The sequence below is a fragment of the Phalacrocorax aristotelis genome, chromosome 17, assembly GCF_949628215.1.
Source record: "Phalacrocorax aristotelis chromosome 17, bGulAri2.1, whole genome shotgun sequence".
In the NCBI taxonomy this organism is placed as follows: Eukaryota; Metazoa; Chordata; class Aves; order Suliformes; family Phalacrocoracidae; genus Phalacrocorax; species Phalacrocorax aristotelis.
The window spans coordinates 11,320,453-11,343,164 of record NC_134292.1 but is presented as its reverse complement, the minus strand read 5'-3'; the positions used below and the strand labels follow the sequence as shown (position 1 = coordinate 11,343,164).

Here is a 22,712-nt window from a genome sequence, read left to right as displayed (position 1 = left end):
AGCTGAAACATAGCTTGGGGAGAGAAAAATTAACGGAAATGATAAGGTTTAAAAAAAATGTTTTTCAAACCATGGCTTTGAAATCTCCCCATTAGTACAAACTGCTGCAATCCAAGCATTGTGTAACCTTTTCTTTACTCCTATTTTTATACCTTGCTGTGAGAATTGGCTCAATGGGCAATTTCTCATGCTTTCAGGGGACTGGGAACTGAAGGAAACCCTTCTGAACCCACACCCTTCACAAACTGGGATTGAAAAATAGAAAGCTAAGAATGACAGGAAGAAAAAGAAAGTAATAAAGAAAACAGAATGGAACACAGCCATGAGAACTGAGGCAAGTGTAGTGAAGATTAAAATTCTCATAACAGTTCACTGCTCTGAAGGAAAGCAGGAAAATGTAGATCCTCAGACTAAGAACATACCCTTCCTCCCCCTCTTTTATGCACTTTAAAATATTAGGAGAGTTATACTGAAACCTTCCTCTCCAGTTGATTTTAAAAGAAACTGTGTGAGTAATTACGGAAACCAGAACGCAGTCCAGCAGATAAAAGCTCATCTATTGTATCAGCCTGTCTATAAAAGCATATTGGTTCCCACCTCCTAAACTGGACACAGTGAAAAGACATTTTCCTTGTGCTTTTGTGATGTTCTGGGGACCATTCCAGGACCTGCAAACCACACCACGCAGTTACAACCTCCATCAACGTCTTCAGACTGAGCCGTGTTACTTTAGAAGCTTCTTCTGTAGCTTAAGCCACAATTAGAAGACTTGGAAGAGCCGGAGTTTCTAGTATCTCCTTCATGGCGCTGATCTGCTTACATTTTTCAGCAGCTGTAATCCCCTACATAAACCCAACAGGATGAAGAAGCAGCAGCAAATAATTGCTGAAGGGACAAGATTTGTGATGAAAAGAACCTGAAATAAGAAATCTCCAGAGAAGCAAATCTGCCTGCTGGAAATGGCTTTGGCACCCAAAGATCATCTCCTGTCTCACCAAGCTACTGGAGAAATCCGATGGGGGCATAAAACATGAAGACAACCTGTGTCTAGGTAATGGCTTTAAAACCAACATGAAAATGGAACAATGGTGAGGTCCAAACTTTAGATTTCCCCCTGCCCCCACCCTGAGAATGATTCAAAATATGGAAGTTTGCTCACTGGGGTGAGTTATCTGACTCATACATCACAAAAACCCAAACTCTGCTTGATTCTCTCTCTTGCCACAATGGGATCAACTTTCACACGGCGATTACTTCTTAGGAAGGTCCCACTGACTTCACAAGGATTTTGTCACGCGATCAGAGATTACTGAAAGAATGGTCCAGAGACTCAACCAGTCAGTGGAATTTTACCTGCTTTGCCTAGGGTCAGATCAGCATGTGGCACGTCGTTGCAAGGCACCTCTGTGCAGGGCATAGACCAGCCATTCAAGAGAGCAACAAGCCAGCTGACAGCTTTCAGCAGTTGCAATGAGCAGAAAAAGCCAGAACTCCAAAACTTCCATGGGCAGCAGCAACAAGAGTGACCTTACACAATGGGGATGAGTTATTTTGAGCAGATCTGTACATTTTAAGTACACCTGAAAATATTAAAAGGTCTTTCGATAGCTATTTTCCATGTCAATAGGACACCGTGTCACCAGGTCTATTTTGCAGGCTGATGGCACTCCCAAGTTTACTTTTAGCAAGCAATATTTACACTGACTTTTACACAGAGTGCATTTCCTGCATTTGTCTTTGACCAAACCGCTGTGAGGTTTCGGTAAGAAGAGTTACACCTGTTACTAAGATGTTAAGGAAAGATCACAAAATCCACTCTCAAAGCAATGTACTTGTTAACTTCTCCCAAGAAATGCCGCCACAGAACGTGTGACCTGGAATTAGCACTTACCAAGAGCATTCATAAATAAATGGTATTTGTGGAAAAAAACCTGAATAATTTAGACAAATTCGGAATGGTTAAGTGTCTGCAATTTGATACAATAATGCATTGATACAGCATACTTTCAGTCCAAATATGGCAATATAGTTCAATTCTAAAAATAAAAGTGAATCCCTTGTGATATCCAGCCCTTTTGCTGTGTTCGTTTCCTTTTAGGGCTCAAGTTTCCCACAGGAAAATTATAGAGAGGAGTTTGCCTACAGGGCCCGACATCATGTATGGATAAAGCATAAACACAGAACGCATGCTGGAAGGTTTTCCTGCTCTTGGCAATTACGTACAAGCCAGACTATTTAGAGCAATCAAGATAAGAGGAAAAAACCCCACCCACTCCCAAAGGAACACACCTTTGTCAGCACAGTTACATAAAAGTCATCCGAGACAAGACGTGAAAACATGTGACATATCATTTATTTCTTAAATGTATTTATGATCCATTCAGACCTTTCAAATAAAGTGTACAAGTGCATTTCAGAATAAAAAACTACACTCTTCACACGGCTCTGTAGAACACTACATGTCATCAAGAAACTTGAAGCAAAAACTTCCTATTAAACCACCCATGCATCCTTTGGCTACAATAATATCACTGATCAACAAGTACTGCTATTCAATTCTGAGTTTCCCTTTAAAGAGAAGGAGCATCCTAAAACACGCTACCCCTTCCAGAGACCTCTCTTTAAAGAGAGAATATTAAATAAATTAGCTAGGCTTTTAGGCAAAACAGTAAGGCTACTTAGTACTGTTGATGCATGATCCATATATTTGGAGAACAGGCAATCCTACGCTATGTGAAATGCGTCAACAGCCCTTGAAATTTTAGTAGTATCAAGATTACATCAATCCAGAACAAATGGCAGACAAAAATGTAACCAGTGGAACAATCACTGAAAAATGTGCAGTTTCTCTTAGGATGGGAAGTGCTGATAACAGATTCAGAAAAGTGTTTAAAAAACTCGCCAAGAACCACATTGACATTCTTAAAATTACATATTGTACAAAGCTCTAAACCGTGTGACTGTACAATTACCGCCGTGTTAAATAAATTGTTTTAAAATACATATATATACATGCATGTTATTTTACACGTATATGTGTATACATGTATTTTAAAACACACCATTTAACGTGACTGTAATTGTACGGTCACACAGCGCGCGCACACACGTATACGTATGTACATCTACAGCAAAAAGGAAACAAGTCAAGGGATGTATGACACAGCTGGGTACAGATCATCTCAAAGGGAATAATACATTTCTTCGAGTTTTAATAGCTCATAGCAAAATTACCTCTTGGAAATAATTATGCAAAGATTTAGAAACAGATATTTACATGCTTCCAATTTATCTCGTTTCATTTAATATTTAAAAATATGCAAGTATTATTTTAAATCAGTAACATTTGTCATTTTTGGCTCAATTGTAGTTTTTCTTATTATTAGTCTTAGTTGAAAAATCAGCTATGGAAACGTCTATTAAAACGGCGGGGTAGAAGCACCCCTCTCCCCTGGATTTTAACAGCAATTCTGAGTTGGCACAAAATACGTCATTCTGGAGCCACAGCAATAACCCTTCCTCAGCTGCCTTGCGTATCAAAACACCCATCTTCACCACCTCCCCCTTCCCTTGCAGAGTACAAACCAGAGCAAACCCAGGCAGAGGCGAGGAACACCGAGCAGCCCAGACTGCCGCCTTAATGCTCCCCATTGCGTCAGAATTAAACACGGCATTAGCGTCTCGAGGGCTGGACTGGCTCTAATTCACCTGTTTGCTTTTCTAATCTGCTTTGGTGGATTTTTTTTCCCATAGCTCTTCATAGCAGGGGTTTCACACACACACCTCTTTCTCATCTTTTAATACAAAACAATTTCCAGCATTAAAAGGTGCACAAAGTTCTTACAAACACACACACACATTCTTACCTGTGATTTTGTCTATTCTTGACCTTTTCACTGACATAGGAAAAAACTACCAGTCATAACGCTGCTCCTGTACGCAGCCGGACTGCCTCCCAAACAAAACTCCTCCTAACAACCCCCTGGCAAATGTCAAATCTCCACAGAACACACTGAAACAATCTCACGAGTGGCTTCTGCTGCCCCAGTGACGGTGAAGGCGCAAGGAGACAGGTGGGACACAAGGAAAAGCAAGCATCCTTTAAAGTAAGATCGCTCCACTGTATTTCGTTCAGCAAAGCAACCTGAAAGCACATGCACGCATAGCCTCCCATGCTTGCAGTTTAATTGTAAACAGCATGTGGAAAAAAAACCAATTAAAAAAGGTACTAATACAATTTTGAAATCCCTGAAGAAAAAAGACATACCCACGAGTATTAAGAACAGTAAAAAAGCTCATCATTAGCAATTGCAAACTCATTTCCATCCTGCTGCATTCATTAGAGGAATACAAAATTGAATCTAGTGTTTTCATGCTAGAATTACAATAGAAACTAGATTTCAAAGGTTACATACAGAGAGAAATTTATCAGCATAGGAAGTCGCAAAACACTGTGCTGTACAGCATTTCTAAAGACGTTAAGTCTGTGAAGACAATATATGTGATTGCAAATCCTTTCAGACAGTTCAAAAGTGTGGCTGGAGGTAATGCTGCTTCCTGTTATCTGAAAGGATTAACTGCACCATTATTTTTAGTATGTTTTAATGACAACAATTTATCCTCAAGAAATACCTAACCCCTCAAAAACCGAGGTGATCAGAAACATACAGGTACCTTACAGCCCTCAGGGTTTTATTTCTTTGTACACTAAACATCAATTCCTTTGACAGCATCTACAGAAAATGCTTTTTAAAATTTTTTTTTATGAAATACTTTTAATACTCAGTAATGCTAATATTTAAAAATACTTCACAGTGTGGTACTAATGTAACTTCATAAAACGAGCAACTTGAGTTAGCTAAAGCTCAAAGCCTCACATTATATTAAAATAGTCCAAAGATTTCACACACACACAAAATCACTAGCACTATAAATATACCTAAGCCACTTTAGTGCAAAGTCTGTTTTTGCTTCCCCTGACAAATCCCTCTATATTCCCGCCAGCATATTAAAACATCATCCTTTACTAATCTAATCATTGATTTTCAAGGATTCATTTACCGTTGAAATCCCAGAACAACTTTTTTCAATTTTCCATAAAAGTAATGACTTGGTTTATTAAGCATTTGATTGCTTGTGTCCCGTGATCTTTGTCACATTTAAGAATGACTCGCATATGCACAGCAAGATTTGAGTTCATCTTTACAAGGAGTTACTTGAATTTATTTATTTTGTTAATTAAAGGATCTCCAGTAACGACCATCAAAAAGAAGCCAAAGCTTTGAATTACAAAACCACTATCCTCATCTTACAAATTCATAAAAAGAAAGAAGTCAGAACAACAGGGCCAGACTCCCTTCGCTCTCCCACGCCACCCCGGGCACCCTCATGCTGCATCTCAGGCGCTGCCTCACGCAAAGGCGCTGCCCAGGCGTGGCACCCCTCCGCACCAGCAGCGACTGCTAACTTCAAAACGTGTTTGTCTATCTAAACCCCGGTTCTCAATATAACCTAACGGAACGTGCATCCGCTCGGCATTTCTAAAAACTTCTCAGCAAATAAAGGCACCAGTTACCAACCTGCGTACAGGTAACAGTCCTGCAGTGACTTGGCCTCCTGGTCTCCCCCGCAGCAGACCCTGCGCCTCCTTTGATCAGCTCAGTGATCGTGACGCTCCCCGCCAGTGTCTTCAGGCCAAAACAAAGATCACTTTAACAACTTCTGTTTCTCTGTGTAATTGACCACAAATTCACTAGCTAGAGAATCGGTTTTGCCCGGACAGATTGCTGAAGAGGCTCTAAATAAACAACCTGGATCAGGACGCAGGAACGTAACCTATATTAACGTTTTCATTAAGTGCTAAAGCTCAAGAGATCCAAATATGATATGGGTGAAATCGCAAACACTTCCATTTGCAACCACCACTAAACACATGTGGAGCAGACACAGAGACTGCAATGACAATAAGAACTGAAACGTGACAGAAGTCAATACCGAGTGGAGACCCATCAGCAAAGCTGCCTGCATACGCAAGACATTTCACCTGCCTAAAAAACCTTGTGTCAGAGAAAAAAAACCACCTGAGAAGCTGACTACACAACCTATGTCACATCGGATTATTACCCTACTGCTCGAACACCTCAGATAGTCACCCATGACCCTGACTGGTATCGCCCTGTTTGGACCGTCACTCCAGGTCTGACGGGAATCTGTTTGCTGCGGGTGTGGGACCCCCGAGGCTCAGACGAGCTGCCTTTGGAGTGCAGCAAAGCAAAAGCAAGAAGTTAAACTCCATCCCTTATGAAAAATTTATTGCAAAGGATATGACCCAAATGAAATACTCCATTGTTTTGACAGAACTGCAATTTACATCCTACCATCAGCGCAGGCACAGCTGTCCAGCGGGCTTCCTTTGTTTGTTTCCACTGGCCACAACTTTCAGTTTCTTTCTCTAAATACAACTACATCTCATTTTACACATACTAAGTTTTAATTCTGAAGAGCTCTCCCTCCTCCAAACACATTTTACATACAAAATTTTGGTATTAAATTGTCTGCCTTCGCAGAAAATGTCTTTCAAAGTGGTACCTCTGCAACAAGGGAAGTAACAACGGAGAAGCTTTAAGAGTCGAGAAGTCAGGAGAACACTTTTCTAGTGTAAAATGGCTTGTTTTCACAGCGGGGGATTCTCCCATCATCCTAAAGGAGGGGCTGTTTGCTTTGCTGGAGACTGTAAATGCTGATGGCCCAGCGGTCTCAGCAGCTATAGCTTATCCCTAGGTCTAACCTGACCTCAGCCAAACGCATTTCAAGCCCACACCGTCACAAAGTCTCAGGGACCCTGAAGCGAGTAATAGATTTAATATACCTGATTGAGCTGAGACCGCAGCCACATACAAACAACAGTATTCATCATACAAAGATTATGAATAAGAAACGCCCTATGTCAACCATGGCCTCTAGAGCTCCAAATTTCAGCAATAGGAATGGAAAGAGAAGAGCAGAAAATGGATTGAAAGACACAGGCAGGCTGAGACAGCAGGGAGGAAGCACTGCTTTCACCAGGAGAACAAATGCACTTGGCCTGGGCATTTCTCCGCTGCCGTTACGCCCCAGCCTCTCCCCTCCTGGAAGCCTCAACAGAGCATTCCCAGGGTCTGCAAAGCGTCCGACCCTTTAAGTTGCATAAGGGAAGACAGCTACTTTTCCCCCATTGAAGTATAAAAACCACAGAGGCCTTTAGACCTCCTGGATCTCAGCAGAACATCCCCACAAAACATGGGCTTTGCCAGCTTCAGATACTGTTGGCAGTGAGGTAAAATTTAAGTTTATCTTGAATATACCATAGAAAGGATGTGTCGCTGTATTCTGCAGAGTCATATAAAAGGGAAGAAAAAGGTTTCGAAACTAAACAACAAAATAAGGACCAGGTCAGGCAAATATTTTAGCAGGTGCTTCAAGCACCCAGAACCAATAACATGTTAACAACAGCAGCCCTCCAAAACCTCCACCTCCTGTTATGAAATTAAAATTACCTACAATAGGTGAATCAAGTAATTGGAAAAATTTTAAATGGGCCTTTCATTTGTAATGTCTAAAGGTAGACTGCTATGCTCAGATATTAGGTCCTAAGAAATAAGTTTTTTTAAAGCACTGACCTGAATTAGTTCTGTCAACTTCAAACCCTGATATGGCATAAGATCAGGCTGAAATGTTTCAGACTTCTGTCTCGTTCAGTACATCTGTTATCATCACAGCAGCTGGTAACACCACAATAAATACCCCAAAATCTGTGTATTAAATTTGCATGCTGAATGTTTCCACCACGTACGTGCTTTGGAAGTGTCTCTCTCAGAACAGACGAACTGCTGAAATTTCTTACAGGTAAAACCTTTGTATGAGCAGGAAAGGAACAATGCAGCGTGAGGCTGAAATTTGGAAATTCCCATTCAAGTCTCTGCTGTAAGAAAGACTCTTCACGCAACCTTGTGCTACTCTTGAGATTCTCTGTGTCTTGGCACTTTTTACCACTTTCTTCTTGTCAAAGATTTGTCACAAATATTCAAGATTGCCCCTTGGCACTCTGACATGGAGCCATGTCAGAACTCCAAGTAGTAGAAACAAATTTCTGAGAGATCAGAAGCTTAAAAGTACAAAACCCCTAATACCAAATAAAGACTGTAGAAACTAGTAACATTTAATTTAAAAAAACTTAACAGTAGGTAACAGCAAAACTTTTGTTTCACACAAAAGATATCTCGAGCTAAAAAAATACCGTCACTGGATTGGAGATTATAAAAAAAAATAGTATTTCACAGATTTTCTGCCAGCCTATTTGGAAAATGACAATATAATCACAACCTAAACTTCCAGTAAACTTAAAAAAAAATTTTTTTAAGAGGTCTAGCTGAAGCAAATGATCACTTTCTCAGAAGTTGTGTGTATAAAATCCTTTCCATGGTACTAAAAGAACGCCACTGAACTGCATCCTGCAGACTGAACCCTTCTAGCAGCTTAACTTGAAAGTGAGGCAGATAACCCTAATGAAAAAAAAATAATATATATAGTCTGAGTAGGAACTTCAAAATCAGTTCACTTAATCATATCACAACACAATTTTTATGAATACATAATTTGATTTCCATATTCTCCTTGGCGTGGCATTCATCTGTGCAATGCTCTTGACACCTAAATGCTCTAAAGCACCATGCACACTCGGATAAAAATATAGCCAAGAAGGGATTAGATTCCTGTGTACAGCGATGAAAGTGATCCAACTGGAAAGTTTGCTGCCTAACACTTCATAGCACAGATTGTGATGAAAAGCACTACTGCGCCTCACGTTAACGATATGACAAAGGATGTTAAATGGACTGTCGAGCAAACAAGGTAATATGCTGCAAAATTATTTCTTCCGCGGTTGGCACAGTGAGCAAGATTCTCCCCCATGCAATTTCACTGGAGACGACACACTCAAATGTTATATTTAAAACATCTAACCACATATACACCTAGAACAACATTAAATTAAGAGGAAAAAAAGTAACTTAAATTTTTAAAAAAATCAATAAATTAACACAGATAAAAATAGAAACATTTGACACTAAATCTAAGCCACTGAAGCAACATCTAAAAGCGTCTGTAAAAACACAGGATGAAACTTGAATGCATCAACTGGCTGCAACTCCTCTCCGTCCTCATCTCTTGGAGACTTCCCGATTCTGACTTTCACCTCTCACAGAAATCATCTGAGCTGAGGAAGACTTCGAGATGAATAGGGCAACTGAACAAAAGCCTGGCTGTTAGGAATGTTATAACTGGACCTTAGCTGCAAAGCAACAACAGCTGCAAGCATGCATCTGCATCTGTAACACCCACTACACTTTAAGTACAATTCTAGGCTTATAGCCGAAGCAGCAACTGCTTCATCTTGAGTTAAATCTCTGCCATGATTTAGACCCCTTACCACTTTAAAATTTTCCATATTCTCAAAAACTAGCACACAATGCTCCCAAACCCCTCTGTTCATGCCATGAAAAAAAAAGCAACAATCTTTGCTCTCCAGCTTCCACGTAAACCTGAAACTGCCATTTTTAGGGTTTTAGGCCCTAGCAGATTCTTTTCTTCTATTAAATTTAATCAAATACTATTTTAGTGATAGACTGCATCACTTCAAAGACTTGGAAATGTTAGATAAGGTGAAGAGCCAGAGAAAAGCTATTGGGAGTTTACCTGAGAGGCTGTTCCAAAAATACCACGCACACACTTTGATATTAGTGACTAAAGCCCTTAAATTGTTCCCCAAAGCCCACCTTTGCCATAATGCCTACAAAACACTTGAGAACAATTAGCTGGCTGATGTGCTGTGAGCTTATTATACCATTTATAAATGACTCACTACACCCTTATGCTCTGCTCCCCCCACAGCTGTCTGTGTCTCTAACCAAAATTCAGACTGTGAGAGCTCTGCGGATCAGATCACCTCTATCGTGTCCATGCAAGGATCACAGCATAAGCCCTGGCTCTAGACACTGTCTTATTACGTAAAATAAAAAGAAATGTCGTTGCGAAGGCATCAGGGTTTAGACAACCTTTGCTCTTAAAATTTCGGATGAACTAAGGGGGAAGTTTATATTGAGAGGTTTGGACTATTGATGAAATACGTTGAAAGCAGATCAAAATATGACTTAAACGTGCTTTGTAACAGGGCACTCACAGCGGAACTAGGCAGCAATAGCGGGGGGTTCTGCCCCATCCTCCCCAGGAACAGGTACATGCACAGACCCGTAAGAGGAACTCACATCTACCAGCAACGAGTGCTGACAAGCACAAGCCGTGCCAGGAGTGCCTCATCCCACCGCTCTCTCTTCTCTTCCCTGTTTCCTCACTGGCAGCCTGACAAGACTGTACTGGAGTAAATGCGGATGGGCAGCAAGCAGGCTGGTCTGCAGCAGTCGCTGCACGTGCAAACACAGGACAGAGACACAAGCTGTCATCCTGCAGGGCAACGCACGGAAGACGAGAGGCCAGGGCTCGCAGCAGACCAGAGAGGAGGGTATGTCTATGCTTGCAGGAGGGACAGGGTAGAGTACTAAAAAGAGGATGATCTTGATCTGTAACAACAGTAGACCTGAAACCATTTAAGAAAAATAGAGTCTTCCCTTGGGCCAAGAGAGTTACTCCCATTCTAAAAAAATCAAATTACTTCTCCCCAATATTTTTCCTTTCCCACGATGACTAACCACCAGTGCACACCGTGACACACGAGCTCACAGAATTCCCCAGGCTCACAGCAGTCCAACGCACCAACTCGAAACAGGACGAAGGAAGCAAACTGCGGATGGCCACGGTGTATAACCTGCTCTCAGAGCAGAGGTGTGGCGGGGGGATAGCCCTGACCAGGGACAGGGCGAGATAAGATGATGCAGACTGTAATTTGGTATTACAGGAATACATGGTTCACTTTCATTTTCTAATATGGCATCAGTAAAAGGACAAGGATATTCTTTAAGAAAACTCATCAATTTGCAGGCCATACTGCCTTCTTAACAGCATTAGAGTACTCAAAAATATTTAATCTAAACTAGCTTGAAAAAGCTGCGGTCAATGAGATTTTGTTTCTCGGATACTGACTTTGTTTGACCAGTCAGATATGCGTTTGCTGACAGGATTTAGCTCCTGCTATATTCGAACCATCTTTAATCCCACAAAGGCTAAAGAAAAATGTCTCTGATTTAGCTCTGTGCACTTATGAATAGCTCAAATACTACAGTTAAATTTACAACATAGTTCCCTTAGCTGTTTAGAAGACAATTGTTTTCTTTCATTTCCCCTTGAGTTCTAGTATGTAAAATATCAGAAGAATTCAGATTAAAAAAAAAAAAAAAGAGGGACATGTTATTTTTAAAGTTGTTCTTGAGAAAATTTCCACATGCAAAACCATGGCATTTCTCCACTGGTTTGAGAATAATTTTCACATGTTGGCATCATCCTCGAGTGGCTGCCACAACTCTGGTATCATAAAGCGACATGTATTTTCTCTTCACTTATCAAAACACATTTTATTTAACTGCTAAATTTGGTCTGATCCCAGTTTTTCTTCTTATTTCACAACAAACAGGAAAATGCAGATGCCGCACTCTGATCGCATACATGCATCCTACCAGAGGAACAGGGCGCAGAAGCCAGATCAGTCCTTCTAAGCATACGACTGTTCTGATCACATCGCTGCACTCATGGCTCAATAAGACTTTAAGTTCACGCTAAAATGTTCCCATTGTTCACTACCGTTCTAGAAGTCCTGTCTAGGTAGCACTGAAAAACAAATTGTTTGGCCCCTTCTGTTATGATGCTGGAACACCGTGTCAATATACTTTGGCATATATTAAAAAATCCCTGTAATATACCATATACTGTGACATTTCCACTTCAGATCTATCATTTACATGTGAAGCACGAATCTCGAAAGAACCTAGTAAAGCTGTAAGAAAGACTACATTTTGCCGAAGCTCTCAGACACCCACTCCATTCAGTCACACCAGCTGGAGAGGTAAGTGTCAAGATACAGCTTTATTCTTAAAAACGAATATGGAGGTGAAGCTCCACAGCCTCCTCCACAGCAATAATTTTTTCAAGTGAAATCACAATGATATGTGCTCCTGATTCTTCTATGTCAGCAGCATTTCTCAGAAACCTTTTTGCAAATCTGGACATCTTAAAATAACATTTAACTTATTTTGCAATTTATGGAATTGTCCCTGCACTTCCCAGTCCAGCTGATAGGCGTCTTAGACATGACATCCATTGGAAGATCTTTTGCTCCTAGAGGTAGAGGAGTCCTTAGCTACCCTCTGTCTAGCACAAGAGGCACAAATAGCCCCTGAGAGACGCTTAAGCCCCTTCTGAAAGACACTGTTGGAGAGACTGTAAATGACACAGTTGCAGAAACTGTTGCTAATGGCAAGCCAAGTGGTCAAGAAGGATGCAACGCGGTTACTATAGACATTGGAGCTCTCCAGCAGAAAATAGATTATGTAGGGCAACCAGAGGATGTAGAAAACACTGGTGATACGGAAAAGAACCATGGCATAGCGCTTGTCCGGGCAAGGCTGCGCCTCCCCAGCCTCCCCATCCTGAGAGCTGAAGCGCACTCGCCTCTCGTTGATCTCCTTGGTGTGCTGCTGGCAGATGCGGAAGATGTTGAAGTAAGTGAAGCAGACGATGAAAGCAGCCGGGGCGTAGAGCATCACCACGATGAAGAGGGTAAAATAGGGATCGGTGTTCCAGGAATTGGCACACCACTGAAACACATCCCCGTGATATCCAGGCTTTCCCCAGTGGAAGGAGGGTAAGAAGACGAGGCAGGAGTACAGCCAAATGATCAGAATGCAGATTCGGAGTCTCCACGGGGTAACCAGCGTGTTGTAGGTCAGCGGCTTTGTGATGGCGATGTATCTGTCAATACTAATGCACGCCAAAGAGGCCATGGAGACGCTCTTCAGCACCGATACCACGTAACCAAAGATTTGGCAAACCAAGGACTCACTTGCAACAATAGGATAGTGCAGCAGAGACAAAGAAGGCACCAGACAGCTCACGCCCACCAGGAGGTCAGCATACGCCATAGTCTGGATGAAGTAGCTGGTGGTGTGGTGGTTCAGCAGAGGTGCACAGTGAAAGACAAATATCACAATAATGTTGCCCGAAATAATCAGCACCATGAGGAACACAATAATAACCACTTCCAGGAGGCAAAAATTGATGGTCTCCAAATAGCTAATGGCCAGGAGGCAGAACGGCCGGCCACTCTGGTTGCCAACCAAAGAGGAGTTCATCTTGAGCACTGCAGTGATCTCTCTACTTCATGCTCCTGCCTGCTGCCTGCAGCCACTCCAGGCAGCTGCTGTCATTGCGGCTGGTGCTGCGTGTGTAGCAATGTCAAAACCGAAGCTCCGGTCCCGAGGGCTGCTCCAGATGCTGCTGCTGCTGTGCATTGTCTGCAGCACAATTCCCCTTTAAATCCGGCTCCCCGCCGCTACTGGAGCACCGGGACACAGCAGCAGTCATGTCAGCAACTTCACGCACGCACACGGGAGAGGGCTGATATTCAAGCCCTCCCGGGTGGGCTTGCCTCGCCGAGGAGGGACGAGGGGTCGGGGAAAGAGGGAGAAGGAACCTTCACCGAGTCAGGACGAGAGTCCTCCCGAAGGCTGACAGAAGAGAAGGGGGAAAGTGTTTTACAGACCCGCCTCTCCCCCCGCGCCGCCACCTCCATCCCCACGCCCTGCTACAGCGCTTCCCATCCGCCGGCGGCCCCCGCTCCCAGCCAGGCTCCCCCCCGTTCCCGGCCCGGGGTCCCGGGCTCCGGCCGGAGAGCACTCCGGGGAGCGGGGAGGGGGGGACGAGGCGGCCTCCCCGAAATTCCCCCCGCCGGCCATGCAGGCGGAGGGATGCGCGGGGCGGGGAGGGGGTCCAGCCTTTCTCTCCTGGCTCCATTTTGCAACGACGCTTTTGTTCGCCGCCTCTCCCCGGCCCGCGCCGCCGCGACCGCCGCCGCCGCCCAGCCGCCCCCCGCCCGGCCCGGCCCCGCCGCCCCGGGCCCCTACCTGCCGCAGGGGAACAAAAGCCCCAGAGCATCCTCGGCCGAGCGCCGGCACGGGCGGCGTGTGCTCGGCGGCGGCGATGCGGAGCCAGGGGGAGGGGACGGCGGGGAGGAAGGGGAGGGAGGCGGGCAGGAGCGGGGAGGAGGGCGCGGCGCTGGCGGGGAGCGGGGCCGCAGCCCCCGGCCCGGCCCCGGGAGGGAACGGCAGAGCCCGGCCGCAGCCTCGGAAATGCGGGTTTTCCACTCAAAACGAGTTTCACCGCCGATGGCGGTGGGTGCCTCACCCGGCGCGACCCCGCAGCCTCCGGGATCACCGGCGGGTCTCCCCCGCTCCCAGCGGCGGCTGCGGGCTCTTCCCCCGCACAGCCCGGCCCCGCAGACAGACACACACCCAAGACCCGCTCCTACAGACGGACGCACACCCACGGCCCGCTCCTACAGACGGACACCCAGCGCCCGCCCCTGCTCCTGCCTCCTCTCAGCACCGCTCTGCACGGCAGGTTCACGGAGTCACAGACTGCGGGGGCTGGAAGGGCCCTCTGGAGCTCACCCCGTCCCACCCCCCAGCTTGAGCAGGCACCCCCAGAGCAGGGGCACAGGGCCGCGTCCAGGCGGGGGGTGAATGTCTCCAGGGAAGGGACCCCACAGCCTCCCTGGGCAGCCTGTGCCCCTGCTCTGGCACCCGCAAAGAAGCTTTTTCTCATGTTCAGGTGGAACTTCCCATGTTCCAACTTGTGCCTGTGGCCCCTTGGCCGGTCGTTGGGCACCACTGAAAAGAGTCCGGCCCCATCCTCCTGACACCTGCCCTTTAGATACTTATAAGCATTGATAAGGTCCCCCCTCAGCCTTCCCTTCTCCAGGCTGAACAGACCCAGGTGTCTCAGTCCTTCCTCATCACGGAGATGCTCCAGCCCCCTGATCAGCTTCGTTATCTCTCCGCTGCGCTCTCTCCAGTAGTTCCCTGTCTCTCTTGAACTGGGGGGCCTGTCCGAATTAACCCATCCAAAGCAAGGACACAAATTCAAATGTTTAGTCGTCAGTTAAGGCTTTTTCCATCCGAGCCCTTTTGGGGAAATGCTTATTCTGGAATAAACGTGTCTTTGCTAGGTATAGTTTGTGTTGCTTAGGACCCCTGAAACCAAGGGGGTTTTGGAGAACAGAGAACTGTGTCCCACCAGCAATCCAGATGTTGCTCCCGTTAGGGAAACACCTCCCGCACACCTACCCAGAAAATCCAAAGGCATTGCTGTCCCCAAGACAACCTACACCAAACCAGACAAACTAGAAAACCCAATGACATTCCAGAGAGCAAACACACAAGGTATTCACAACACAGAACTTAAACTTGTATTCCCAATATAAGCTAATACCATCACGCGTATTCAACCAGAAAAACCTCTCTGTTGCAGCCAAGGCAAAGATGTCATCACAGGATACTCCTATGTTCTTGTTTGTCAGGAGCGTTTCACTCCCTTGACATGCTGGAAACACATTCCCGTGGAATGCGGAAGCTCATTCTCCAGCCCCGATACTGACTGCTCCACTGCCACAGCTTCGGACGGGCCCATCGCTACGGGAATTGGTCTTTGAACTGATCAAACCAGTAAGAGACTGGAGTGAGGCTCTTCAGCAATTAGAATTATTTTGTCAAAAATGAAAGCGTGCAACTGGCATCCTTACGAGTGTAAGCCCACACACTGAACTCTACTGATACCAACAAACCCAAAAGTTTTGGTTAACCTAAGCTAAACGTTTGTATTCTGTGGGATACGTAATGGAAAATGAGTTGCAGCCAAAGGGATAGATCTCAAACCAATCGCACTGCAACGCTCAGGATTTTAGCTGACCTGTAATTAGAAAAAAAAAAATTACGATTCATTTGTATTGGTCAAAAATCTGTGCCAGCCAACAGCATGATGTGGCAGATTTTTAGTCAGTCTTGTGCAAAAGCTTCAAAACAAAAACTTAGTTTTCCCGCCCTATCTTTACCCCCCAAAAGATCCCTTTCCTATTGTTCTTCATTTTTTCTTATAATTTATGGCGTTCCTACTCATGGCAATTGAAGTACTAGAACTGTAGCTAGGAAACATAAACTTTGAATTAAATTTAGGCAAGGGTATTGTGGTTATACAAAAAACCAAGCTGTGATTGAATTACTGCTGGAGAAACGATCTCCTATCTTTCCAAAGCAGAGAATGATTTACATACCAATTGATTCAAATAGTATTTCTGGATCCTTAGGCACGAATAGACACATTATAAACATCATTAAGAAAACAACATACATTGAACTTTAAATATATCTCAGATATATGAAAGCAAGGTGGTATTGGAAATGGCGAGACTGACCAAAACAACACCTGGTTGCTGAGATTTCAAAACAAAAGATGTTACCACAAATCACAAACTCCTCGGTGTTTAGATTTTTATTAAAAGTACAAGCTTAACTCCTATACAGCTGACAGGTATTTCTGTAGAAGAGGCAGATCTGGTTTTACTTTAACTGACATTCTATCATTTCTCCAAAGCTGAGAGGAATAACTCCAGTCAAAGTTCATGCCAGCTTACGCCTGCTTGCTTAAAACACCCAAGTCCAAACCAGCAATATCTCAAGTTAATTCTCTTAAGCACCCCTGCACCAGAAGCCAGACCGAAGTGGACAGCAAAGGGTGTAAATTGCAACTGGAAGGTAACTGGGCTGGAGAGGCACCCGCCTGCTACCCCAGCCCTGTGGCCAAGTGCACAGCCAGCCCACCGAGAACAGCTTCTAAAAGACATCAAGACGTGTGGTTCAGGTGGCTGAGGTCTGTGAGAGACTGCAAATATTTCTGTGATTCTGTGACTTCTCCCACGCTCTGCAGTGACAGAATACAACCTCATCTAAGACTATTAAAAGGTATTCAAGAAATCACTCAAGGTTACAAGAACTCTTGGGAAAACTACTGCTTGTAAAAGATAATTAAACTTCTATCACCACATGATCAAAACTAGTCAAGCAAGGGATCTAGAGGTTCAGGCACACTGACAGCAAGACTAGGTCATACTTCTTATACCGTGATTCACAGACGTACATTAGGTTTAATTTCAGTTGATCGTACACAATTGCGGCCCTTTGTACTCCTGAAAATTAAGTGTATTCTTTCATATGTTCATATAAATTTGGAAATGTGATTGCAATACATGCGGAAAATAAATGTTAGCCACCCACAGCTGAAGTACTGTTATATTTTATGCTACTGATGAAGCAACACATTCAGTAAATAATGGTTGTGACATTTTAATCTATTTCTTCATTAAAAACTAGTATCATTTGCACCAAGACAGAGGATTATATTTGGTAGAACTTTTGTGTACTGTAATCCTCTGCTTGTGGAGACAAGAGAGTGGGAAGATGAGAAAGTGGGTAGCAAGAGTCCTGCTATACAAAAAAAACTGGAACAAGTTCACCTCTTATCAGGTCTAGAATTTCTACCAGAAATGGCAGCCCTGGGGTAACATCCCACAACACTCCTCCTGCCGCTGGATTTTTTTATTTTATTTGTGCCACAAGATGTCCCTCTCACATCGTAATTTTCTTAATATAGTGCATTTATCTGGTACAAGAGTTCATGGTTTTTTCCTTTGGACATTATTTCCTCCCACACAGACCTATCTCCAAAAGCTTTTTTCTTCTCCTCTTGAAATTCTTAAAATCTTGGTATTATGAAGCACTTCTTCACCCAGAGGTCGCCACTGATGTGACAGATTCAGTAGTTGTATTTACCCTTTTTAAAAACCTTGCCTGAAAAGTGACTATTGTCTATTTTGCTTTGTATCAGGATTTTTTTTTTTTTTTAAAACTGTGCTTGCCTGTGTGGCTAGCTTTAGAAGTTTTCTATTCAACAATACTTTCCATCCACCATGACTGTTAAAAGCATGAAGTATTTCTCCTGCAGGTGTCCATTAATGCCTGGAGCGAGTCCCCATGTCTCTTCTCCTACCTTTCAGTGGCTGGAAGCCTGAAGATTAACAGCCATAACCACGTCTGCCAAAGTCCTACCAGGAACAGATGCCTCTCAAAGGGATTGTCTAGATTGTTTTACCTTGAGTTTGCTTTCTGTCCCCAGTAGGGACATGACCTTAATTCACTGGGCTGGCTTTCATCCACACTCTCCACCACGAGCGCGGCAATCTGGAGTTGCTAGAAGCTTTATTACTGCACACAGATGGCGTGCGAATTCTCAAAAGTAATTTGTGGAAGGACCACAATGGTGAAACTTTGACATTACTGCACAACAAAAGCACAGAATACAAAAACCCAGCTAATGTTTATCAAAGAAATAAGTAGCAAATAATTAATAACTACCGTCATGATGACTAGAACGCAATGAGCACATCTTGAGGCACGCTTTCAGTGCTGTCTCTAATGCACCAGTCAGATTCAAGAAGAGGCCTAGACACAGCCTTCTTCACTGGCAGAACACAACAGAAGACATCTCCTTTTCAGTCATTCAGTAGCCACACATCAACAATAAGCAAAAGCTATCCTTGCAGCAGTTAATTTGCAAAAGAAAGCCAAAAAACCACAGATTCACCAAGCACCAGGGGCCAAAACTGCATGGGAAAGCGAACGCCAGAAGAAATACAGGGGCACTTGCATCCAACACCCTCCACACAAGGGGGGAAAAAAAAAATCCCTGAAAGAGGCCAGAAGCTTTTGAAGCAGCTGTCAACACAGATCCTTATTAATTTGGGACTGTGCTGCCGCATGGGGTCATGAAAAGCCTGACAGAAGTCAAATGCAGCTACAGGAATAGAGGTCAACATTAAGAGAGAAGGGGCACTGGATTAGGAGTACTCAAACAGGCTTAGTGCATCTTCTACTTGCACTGAAGAGCAAAGGTTTTACATCAACTCCTTGTGCTTCTGCACTACGCCACAGCAGTTATTCTCAGATATGCCATTTTCAGTGCATGGTAATGCAAATAATTGCACACTTGCCAGAGAATAATTTGTAGCAGTGACATGCAAAATACCGCAAACCATTACGAGGACGGTAGAGCAATATATTCCAAAAGACCCTTGCCTTCACATAATTAACAAACATATTTTTTTCCCCAGACACGTTTACTCCTGTGCATTGCTGCATATTGACTGTAACTGAGCTGATATTTTCAGAGGGGTAAGAATTAGTCACATTAGAACTACAAAGTTGTCAAATGATCTATGAAAGGTGTGAAAAAATGAAAGCCAAATCCAGCATCATTATACTGTTAACATATACTATATACAATGGATCTGCAAACGTGATCTTCCTGGGTCTTGAATTCATGTCCCCAAACAACTTGGTACTCTTTGGCTATTCGCATCCTTCGTACTTCCGCACAATCACTGATAACCTTTTTCAAAACCTTACACTCCTTCCACTGCCTGCAGATTGAAGAAGTCACAGTTCTGGGATGAAACAAGCAGGCACTTTTGCTCTCAAAGCACCCATCTTTGGCCATTCCACTGAAACAGTCATGGCCTATTTCCATGCAACTTTTAAGGCAAATGGCCTCAACAGTGGTCTAATATGGCCCTTCCAGATTAAAGGAGACTTCATTTTCATTTGTTTGAGCTCGTTATTATAGTCTGCCGGTAGTATACCACCGATCTCATACAATTACAGCACAGCCTGAAAACGGTCATTCAGAACTCATTTTCTTTCATTGTTTAATTCCTTAATCAGTTTCCACACTGAATGACCAGTGCAGGTATAGCCAGTCCTTTTGCTGCAGAACTCAGTGCCAGATCAGCCTACTCTCCCTTTTACTTGGGCTCTAGAGATGCTTCCAACACATTAGATCCAGGTTATTTCGTTTGCCTCTGCCAAATGTAAATGAGTGGAAAGGTTTCACAGATTTACAAACGAAATGTTACACTATTCCTTTCTAGCTCACAAAGATAGTAGCAGTACATGTCACCAACTGTGCGACAAGGAGATCATCTTTTCCGTTCCGATACCAAAACACTGAAACAGAGAAACAAGTGACACCATCGACAACTCACTAGGCAATTAAAATAACACATCAGGATAACTGTGATACGCTCCCTGCCAGAGAACTCAATCTCCACATCATTTGTATTATTTGTTCACCATAAAATCCAAGTTATAGCTCTACAGTGCATGTACCAATATTAAGGAATTCAGATCAAATTTCTTCTATATTCAATAAGTATGTGGAAGTACTTATGGCAGAACATTTTTAGCTAATCTAACATGACGAATTCAAATCACGTAGGATCCTTCCCACACGATTCCAGCAGAAACCAAGTTTAATTTCAGAAGCCCTCTTGCCCTCAGAATACAATCTTTAATTGCTCCTTGCGAATCTGTGCCATCAGAACACAGATATACAAAGGCCAATTCGGTTGTTTTGCTTTCTTAACTGGTGAATAATTAATTTCTGTTATATTTGTAGTAAAGTTGCATCATTAATAATTTCTAATGCAGTCCTTCTAGACTTGCATGTTTGATGAAAGCAGTAAAATACAACGTATCTATACAGATACTGGTCAAATCCAAATTAACACATTGGTTTTCTGGATAAGGAAGCAACATTTTATTTTGTGACCCATTTGTTACTCTAGAACTTTGAGAAGCATCGAATGATGGCTGTATACACAATTCTTATTTTCTTTTCCTACATTACTAAGGTCAGCATTCAAGATGAGAAGTTAAAAAACTGCTGTCTAGTGCAAAAATGTCCACAGTGTTCTGGTTTTTCTATCAAAAAAAGGCTGCAGTTTCAACTAGCATTGGATTTTTAGCATAAATGTTAAGACAATACAGCAAAATTCAGCCTTCACTCAGGAAAGCCAAACAAGCGAAGGAAGTGAGCTCTCTTAATCTCTGTCAATCACAAAGGCAATTAATAGAATACTATTTTTTGATAAACTAACTCAGAACTCATCTAAGTTAAACAGAAGAAGGACTATTAAGAAGAAAACACTCTAAGTAGAGATAATGGCAAAACTAGCACTGCAAGTTAGGGTTTTTTGTTGGAGGGAGGATTGAATTATCCTCACCAGCTGATACACTATATTCAGATACACTCATGAACCTTTAAGCAAGAGGTACACACTCGGAAGCCGCTATTTCTATTCCTTAAGATATGGGGGGAAAAAGATGTTAAAAAAAAAAGCATTCTACCTTTGTGATGAGAATTCGGTACTTCTCCACCAGGTGATCGTTATTATGACACCCTGCCAGCAACTGCCACACCTCTCCTCTCAGGGCCTCAGGGACACCACTTCTCACCAGCGCTGACAATGTCTTCGGCCTCACGCTCAAATTGAGGTGCCTGGGTGTAGGTGAAGGCATTGTTACTGTTACCCAAATACGAATAAACAAGTCCACGAGCAACAACTGATGCGTAACATCAAACACGTCAAATGACAGGAATTTCAAGACAGTCCATACATTGCCAGAGTAAGTGAAATTCAGGTTATGAAGGAAAAACCCATATTTGGAAATGCACTTGCCAAACTATTTCCTTGATTCCCATTAAATTTGATATAGATGTATAAAACAGCCAGTGAACCAAAACACTCCAGCAAAAACTAGAACTGGAGGACAGACACCACACTAAGATTCCAAGCTCAAACTACACCAAAACAAGAATTAGTTCGCAGAAGCATATACTGCTCTCTAGCCTTCCTACACCCGAGCAGGCATGTAACCTTCCAGGTGAGGGAGGGAGAGAAGGCAGGCAAACAGAGCTATAAAAAAAACCTCACATGGTTGTCTAACTACATCCATGCATTTAAGCAGCTGCCACTGTACAAGCTAGTCCCATCTAAAGTGTTTTTTCAAGTGAGACTGGTGACAGCTCATAAATTACAGCACTGTAAATTGTAAAAACTAAACCTACATGTAATTCAGGCAGTTATAGAAAGTTAAGCTCAACAGTTCATTTGTGGCTTATGCATAAAAATCCCCAAAAGACAGAGGCCTTAAATTAAAGAAATTACATTTCTTTTCTGTAGTTACTAAAAAACAAACCTCCAGGTAAAATGATCAAGAGGAATGATAGACAAAGACAGGCATAAAAGTGAACTTACATCATACTGATCACATTATCTTCTTAACAATAAACTGGTATTTAATAATATTTGTTAACAGTCTAATGGATATGTGGATGATAATTTTACACAGACTGGGACTCCTTGTTGCCCTTCTCCAGCCTAGTTTTCCAACACAGTAATCTGGAGACCAGCAATGCCCGACATTTAGATCGGTATGTACTGCACAGAACCCACTACCATAACGCTGTCCTCCACTTCGCTTTCTCTAAACAAAACCAACTATAATAAAACCAGTATTTATATAACAGTTACATTTGTAGCCATATACATTCATATCTATAGACTTATATATCATGTTTATAGAGCATTTGTTATACCTTTATAATAAAGATATAAATATATACAAATATTTATGTAAAATATTTGTTCTGTACAAAATATTAAAATTCTTCGTAAAGGCCTATGAAACTGCTTTGCCTTAATCTCAAATCAGAATAAATACAATGGTAATTCCAACGAATACAGCCATGAACTGTAAGACGTAGACTAAAAGCCACACACT

General features: G+C 42.9%; 2 protein-coding genes across 5 annotated transcripts in view; both read right to left on the bottom strand.

The window, feature by feature from the left end:
- Window positions 1-22,712, bottom strand: part of RABGAP1 (RAB GTPase activating protein 1) — a 77,033-nt gene that overhangs the window by 23,293 nt on the left and 31,028 nt on the right. For all 4 annotated transcript variants that reach the window (XM_075112113.1, XM_075112116.1, XM_075112114.1 and 1 more), the window contains one exon: window positions 21,276-21,426. In XM_075112113.1, coding sequence (XP_074968214.1) covers window positions 21,276-21,426 — 151 coding nt within the window. The remainder of the gene's footprint in view (window positions 1-21,275; window positions 21,427-22,712) is intronic.
- GPR21 (G protein-coupled receptor 21) lies at window positions 2,332-14,487 on the bottom strand. The gene is made up of 2 exons (XM_075112155.1): window positions 14,106-14,487; window positions 2,332-13,709 (listed from the first exon to the last, which is right to left on the bottom strand). Exon 2 carries the CDS (start codon window positions 13,332-13,334, stop codon window positions 12,288-12,290), a length of 1,047 nt encoding a protein of 348 aa, XP_074968256.1. The 5' UTR covers window positions 13,335-13,709; window positions 14,106-14,487; the 3' UTR covers window positions 2,332-12,287.